The sequence below is a fragment of the Solanum lycopersicum genome, chromosome 11, assembly GCF_036512215.1.
Source record: "Solanum lycopersicum chromosome 11, SLM_r2.1".
NCBI classification, from domain to species: Eukaryota; Viridiplantae; Streptophyta; class Magnoliopsida; order Solanales; family Solanaceae; genus Solanum; species Solanum lycopersicum.
The window spans coordinates 18,224,766-18,231,592 of record NC_090810.1 but is presented as its reverse complement, the minus strand read 5'-3'; the positions used below and the strand labels follow the sequence as shown (position 1 = coordinate 18,231,592).

Here is a 6,827-nt window from a genome sequence, read left to right as displayed (position 1 = left end):
GTCAACAATTATCATAGAGATTTATCAGGATTTAATTTCAAACTTGATAAATTTTGACTTTGGTCAAACCTGAAAAACTCACCTGATATTCTTTTGATCACCTAAAAAGTACAATATCAGTCAAATAATACATCAAAACTATAAAATAAAAGGTAATTTTTTTTAATAAAAAATCCACTTAGAAAACTCAAAATGACAGTAAGGATCGTTACAATATAATTATCGTCATTTGAAATTTAAGAAAATAAATTTTTCTCATGATCATAATAGAAACTATTAGGATTTTCACGTAAAATCTATCTTTGTATTTAAGGGATTAATAAACGGAGTTCCGGTAAAAACAAAACCATATATATCTCCTATACTTGTATAGTTGTATTGTAGATGAAATTATAAATACTACAATAATCAATTGATTTGCTGGCATACTCTTGTCTTCTAGTGGAGTAATATTTATTTATATTTTTCGTTATTTTTTGTCTCCCTTGGTCAACTATATATTTTCTTAACACGACTTAATAAAATAATAATATAGAAAGCTCAGTCACTCTTAATCATTTAGTTCAAAAAATCAGTAGAATAAAAAATTTCAATAAACTAAGGCTACACATCTCTTATTTATTTCAAGTAGCTAGAATTATATTGTAGTTGCAAAAATGATGGGTCTAATAATTTGGTTTTCTCTAATAATTGGCATACCATTTGGGACGTGTGTTGGCAGCTATGACAGATCATTGTTATCAGTTCCCAAACAAAAAACCCTCTTTGTTTTTGGTGATTCTCTCTTTGATCCTGGGAATAACAACTACATCAACACTACTACTGAATTCCAAGCTAATTGGTCGCCTTATGGTGAATCCTTCTTCAATCCTCCTACTGGCAGATTTTGTGATGGTCGTCTCATTCTTGATTTTATTGGTAATGTTACATCCACCTCTGATCTACTCTGTACAAAGATATTTGAGTTTAGATGTATAAAAAATATACGGTAGTAGTTACGATATAAATATTTCTAAAAACAACTTTTATAGTTGAGTAACCCTAAATTTGGATAGAATTGTTTAATAATGTATATTGTAAAGATAAAAGTACTTGAACAGCTGGAAGTGTTATAATTATGTATGTTTATAAATATCATCATATGGAATGGAAGTTAATTGGTTTTATTGTTTTCAAATAGCTGAATATGCTGAGCTTGCATTGGTTCCATCTTATTTTGAGATTGGAAAAGACAATTTTGTCCATGGAGTGAATTTTGCATCAGGAGGAGCTGGCTGTCTAGATGAAACTTTTCGTGGCTTTGTAAGTCATATTTTTATTTTGATTCTTCCTTGCAACACAAATTCAAATAATATAAGAGTGATTAAAGATGAATAGGGTCAGTCAACTCATTGGGCATAGTGATTCTTCAAAAATATCTCTAGCCAAACACATACACAGCCTCTCAAACTTGCTCTCTTTTTTTAGTGTGACACTTCATCTTAGCATTGATCCATTTCAATTCTTTTATTTTCATTTCTTATGTACTATTTAAACACGAAATATTATTTTTATGTTATTTTTTTATTATTTTATTTTCGTCAATTGCAGTTTTTTATTTTAAAAATCGATGTGACTTTATTAATTTTCATTAAAAAAAAAAGAAGGAAAATCTATCCTTACTTGAGGAAATTTCTAATTACCTTAGTTTTTTTTATAACAATTTGACCTGTCAGCATAGTAGATGTAGTCCTCTTTTAACTAGAAAAGATATCATCACTAGCTAATTAATTTTATTTTTATTTTTTTGAAATTGCAGGTTATTGATCTTAAAACACAATTGAAATATTTCAAGAAAGTGACCAAAGATTTAAAGAAAAAGTTTGGAAGAAAAAAGTCTAAACAACTCCTGTCCAATGCAGTATACGTATTTAGTGCAGGAAATAATGATTACTTCAATTTTAACGCAACGTATCCAAAACATGAATATGCAAACATGGTAATCGGCAACTTGACATCTGTTATCAAGGTAATTACATTTTAATGGCACTGAAGAATTAAAAGTGATAAATTACTACTATTTTTTTAGTTTTCGAAACACAATATCTAATTTTATCACAGTAGACAAGTAAAAGGAATAATATTTTTGTTAAATTTGTTTGAAACAGGGAATATACAAGGAAGGAGGGAGAAAATTTGTGGTCCTTAGTTTGGGACCTTTGGGTTGTACACCAGGTTCCAGGGCTCTTAAAAATGGCAACTGCATACAACAACTCACAACCCTTGCAAAAATACACAATTCAGCTTTGGCTAAAATGCTAAAGCAACTAGAACAACAATTGCTTGGATTTAAGTATTCCTTATTTGATTTTTTCAAAGTTGCTAGTGAAAGAATTAACAATCCTTCAAAATATGGTAAGTTTCTCTTCCTCTAACTCTACCTTTTGGAGTAACAAATTACAATGTTGAAGGTGCTTTTCTAACATGCATGTGTATATTTGTGTAGGGTTTAAAACATCAAAATCGGCTTGTTGTGGGACGGGTCCATTCAGAGGAACCTCTAGTTGTGGAGGGAAGAGACAAGTAAAAGAGTACAAGTTATGCAAAAATGTAAAGGATTACCTATTTTTCGACTCTGGTCATCTCACAGAAATGGCATACAAACAAGTTGCTGAATTACTATGGAATGGCACTGTGGATGTCATTCAGCCTTACAACTTGAAGTCATTTTTCCATCTACCAGCATAGCTTATAACTCAATAAACAACAATTCTGTTCAACATTTATGATGCAATCATTGTCTCTGAATTCATGCAAATAATTTCCCATCTATCCCTATTGTTTCTCATTCTTCAATTTTTATGTCATACCAAAAAACAATGACACAAGCATGGGGAACGAAGGGGTGAATAAGCAACTTGACATGAAAACAACAACTTGATAGCACATCTTTACAAGGGTAAACAAAATCACAACACACAAGTTCTGTCCTTATGTACCTATGATACAAATATTATTTAACCATTGTTCTACATTGAAGAAACCTTAAGAGTTCTGTGTCAGTATCTCGAACCACCCACTCATTTCCCAAGGGTAGCTACACTAGAAACCGGCATTCAAGGTTGAGACTTCTTATAAATGGTATTTCAAGGAAAGTTATGATGCTGAAACTTACCCTGTATTGCTTGCAAAAAAGTTTTTGGCAAAACAATTTTCAAGTTTTAATGGTGTTTGTGTGATAATAGTGTTTGCATACCAAACAAACAATATTGTCTTGACTAAGTGCTTTTCAAAGTATAATGAAGATTTTCAACCCACTAACCTAGACAATGCAACAAAGGAAAATACTTGAGCCAGAATAGGTAGAGGAGCAATAACGTGTCAATATCACAAAACAACAGTTTATAGAAGAGAATAGACAAGTGTTTTCATCTGTGATTTGTTCAAACCAATTTTGTGAAAGAGATCAAGTAACAAAAGAGGCTCATAGTTTCAGAGTCTCGAAGGAATTACCCTAGCGCTTGTGGAAATGGATTCTTTTGTTGAGAACCCAAGTGAATTCACCATGAACTGTACCACTAATTCATGGGCTTTAGAACAAAAGTGATGAAATATTATACCATAAACAATGGAAGAGAGATGTCTTTCAGCTCCATTTCTACCAATTCCAAACATCCCTTTCTTTGCAGTATTAGATTCAATTTTTTTAAGTTTAGGGTGTGTTTGGTACGAAGGAAAATGTTTTCCTAAAAAATGTTTTCCTGGAAAACAAGTAGATTTTGGACTTATTTTCTCATGTTTGGTTGGTGAGTAAAAAATATTTTTCGGAAATGATTTTTAGTGTTTGATTTATGAATGAAAAATATTTTTGAGGAATATTTTTTATTTTTAATAGAATACAAAATAATTTATGAAATTGAAAATATTTTTTAAAAATAATTTTTTTTTTGGGTGGTGATGATAAGGGGTGGGGGTAGTGGTGGTGGTGGTGGTGTGTGTGTGTGGGGGGGGGGGAGGGGGGTCGCAGAGGGAGGAGGTAGGAATGAAAAAATAAAAATTTGAAGTTGATAGTATTTTAAAAAAATAAAATTAATTTTTTGGGGTTGGTAGGGGGCTGGCCGGTGGGGGTGGAGAGGTAGGAGATTAAAAATAAAAATTTGGAGTTGAAAATATTTTTAAAAAGTAAAATTAATTTTTGGGGAGGGGGTGGTGTTGGGGGCGGGGGGTAGAGGTGGAGGGTGGTCAGAGATCAGTGAAAAAATAAAATTTTGAAATTGAAAATATTTTTTTAAAAATTTATGTTTTTCTAAAAAAAAATGTAATTTAAAATTGGAGGAGAGCTTTGGAAAATGTTTTCCTTAATTTTTGAAAGGAAGTCATTTTCTTTAATTTTGATGAAAATGAGTTGATTTAGAAAACATTTTCCAAAACTTTTGCCCCAACCAAACATGAGAAAATTGGAAAACATTTTACAGAAAATGTTTTCCTTCATACCAAACACACTCTTAATATCAAAATTTTTGTGTAACGGATTTTTAGTACGTAAATGAAGATACATTATTCGTAAGTTACTTAATAATGAGTCACTAAGTTTAATTGCATATGGAAGAAAACATATCTTAATTTAGGCCTAAGCCCCCTAAAGTTAGACACAATATTTCACTTAAGTACCTTAATTAGTCGATGTTTATAGACACCTCATGTAGAATTTTGTAGCGTCATTTTAGCATTTTTTTTAATATCAGCAAAAAAATATAATATGTGTAAATCACACTCGTCAATGACATGCAAAGTGACCAATTAAATAACGATATTTATCATTTGTGTCAAAAATAATTTTTTAAATAATTAATATTGAGTAAATTTAAAATTGGCCATTAAAATAATGACACATAATATTTTTCTCCAAATAAAAGTCATAAATATTAAGCCAACTAAGAAAAGCCCCCCATCCCACCCTTGACCGTCTTCTCCAAAGCCCCCCACCCCTGATCGTCTTCTCCAGAGCTCCCCCCACCCACCCACCCCAATAGTCTTCTCCAAACCACCCGACCCACAGACTCTGATCGCCTTCTCCAAATACATTTCCTCCCTACCCCCCTGATAACCTTCTTCAAAATCCAAAAAACAAACAAATCCCCTTTCTCATTTGAATTTTTGTTTTGGGGTCAAAAAAATAGTCACTGGCTCCTCTACTTTGCTTTCTCCAAATTTCTTTCTCTTTTTACATAAACTACCCATAACAACACGTGCATGTTGCGTTTCGTTGAATTCACTTCCTTTAATTTATTGAAATAAGTTTTATTATTTTTTCTTAAATTTCAATTTGTCCTAGCTATAGATTTTTCACGAAAGAATTTTACGAATAAATTTATTATGAAAATTTTACAATATTTTGTCATTTTTGTTGGAAAATCTTCTTTCACATTAAGGGAAATTTAATTTGGTCAAAATATGGTGGCTGAAAAATTGAGAATAAGATGAAAAAATAATAATTTAAAATTAACTATTAACTCTTTCACGCGCCTATCGATGAGTATGTCACACTTATTGTCACGCCCCGATTCTACACCCTGGACGTGACCGGCACTCAATGACTATTTCTAGCCTTGAGCGTACCCTTGGCCTGAATTACTTAACTCAGCGGAAGACTTGCACAAGATATAATCTCAAGAAATAACTTTAAAGAAAGTAATTAGCCAAAGTGACAACCCAAGTCTTAGTCAATTACAAGTGAAAGAAAAGACCAAGAAAAACTAATATCATTTTTCTATGAAGCCTCTAATATAAAGATGGATGTTAGGACAGGACCCACAATCATCCTAACAACTGAATACTTAACAAATAGCTAAAACTAAATATGTCCTCCGGAATGAAGGAAGACTCACCAACTGACTCTAAGCTTCTCACTGGATGAACAATGCGCCGAATGCTGACCTGACTACCTGCTTCTGTATCATAGTACGATGCAGGCGAACTAACATCTACATTGAATGTACGAGTATGCGAGTTGGAATGCTAAAAAATAACACTTGAGGTGGAAAAGGAGTACGAAGGAACACTTACCTTGGCTCTGTTCAACTCATGAATAACTACTCATTTCAATATAATGCAATTTAAAAGTAACACAATATAAATAAAAGCTGGCTGAAAATATGTTGTAAACTATGAATGTATATATGGATACAATAAATCTCTGAGATGTATGTAAAAATACAAACAACTGATGTGTATGAAAATACAACAACTTCTGTTGGAGCTTCTCTAACCGACACCCATCACTAAAGAGCTACATCATTACTCGGCCTATGCTGCCCAACCAACCTAGGGTATATGACTTGAACAACCTAATGGATCCACTAGTGTACTGTGAAAAGGGTTTATCAAAAAAGTATGACCCTCATTTAAACATGATGGCTACATGGTTTTCATGGGGATTTGAGTTATTATGAAACTCGCATCCCCACATCGGTACTCAATACTACTCCCAAAATATATTAGCTCTTATATTTTTAAAACATACTGATTCTGTGGTTTGAGATTAGTGCTTAAAACTTAGATTTAAAAATTCTCTCGAAAATCACAGTTTCCCTGCTTGCTTCATTTTATAAAGTTATTACATCTGTCTGAAAACTAGCTTGGAGAATTTTAACTTGTTTAAGCGCAAAAACATTTGTAACTCTTAGGGATTACTTAGTCCCCTTATAACTTTTGATAACAAACTCAACTCTTTACTCTTGCTTAATTTGTAAGTTGTGTTTTAAAACAAAGTTAAAAATGTTTGTTAAAGACTCTTCAAAACACTCGAAAGTCACTTTGACTTACTTCTTAACATGTAGACTTAACTC

The 6,827-nt window shown here is 32.1% G+C and overlaps 1 protein-coding gene across 1 annotated transcript; it reads left to right on the top strand.

Annotated features, from left to right (window-relative positions):
• Positions 1–528: 528 nt before the first annotated feature.
• LOC101254968 (GDSL lipase) lies at positions 529–2,835 on the top strand. The gene is made up of 5 exons (XM_004250796.5): positions 529–918; positions 1,181–1,302; positions 1,799–2,008; positions 2,148–2,394; positions 2,486–2,835. The coding sequence occupies exons 1-5, from the start codon at positions 657–659 to the stop codon at positions 2,725–2,727; spliced, it is 1,083 nt and encodes a 360-aa protein (XP_004250844.2). The 5' UTR covers positions 529–656; the 3' UTR covers positions 2,728–2,835.
• The last annotated feature ends 3,992 nt before the right edge of the window (positions 2,836–6,827 follow it).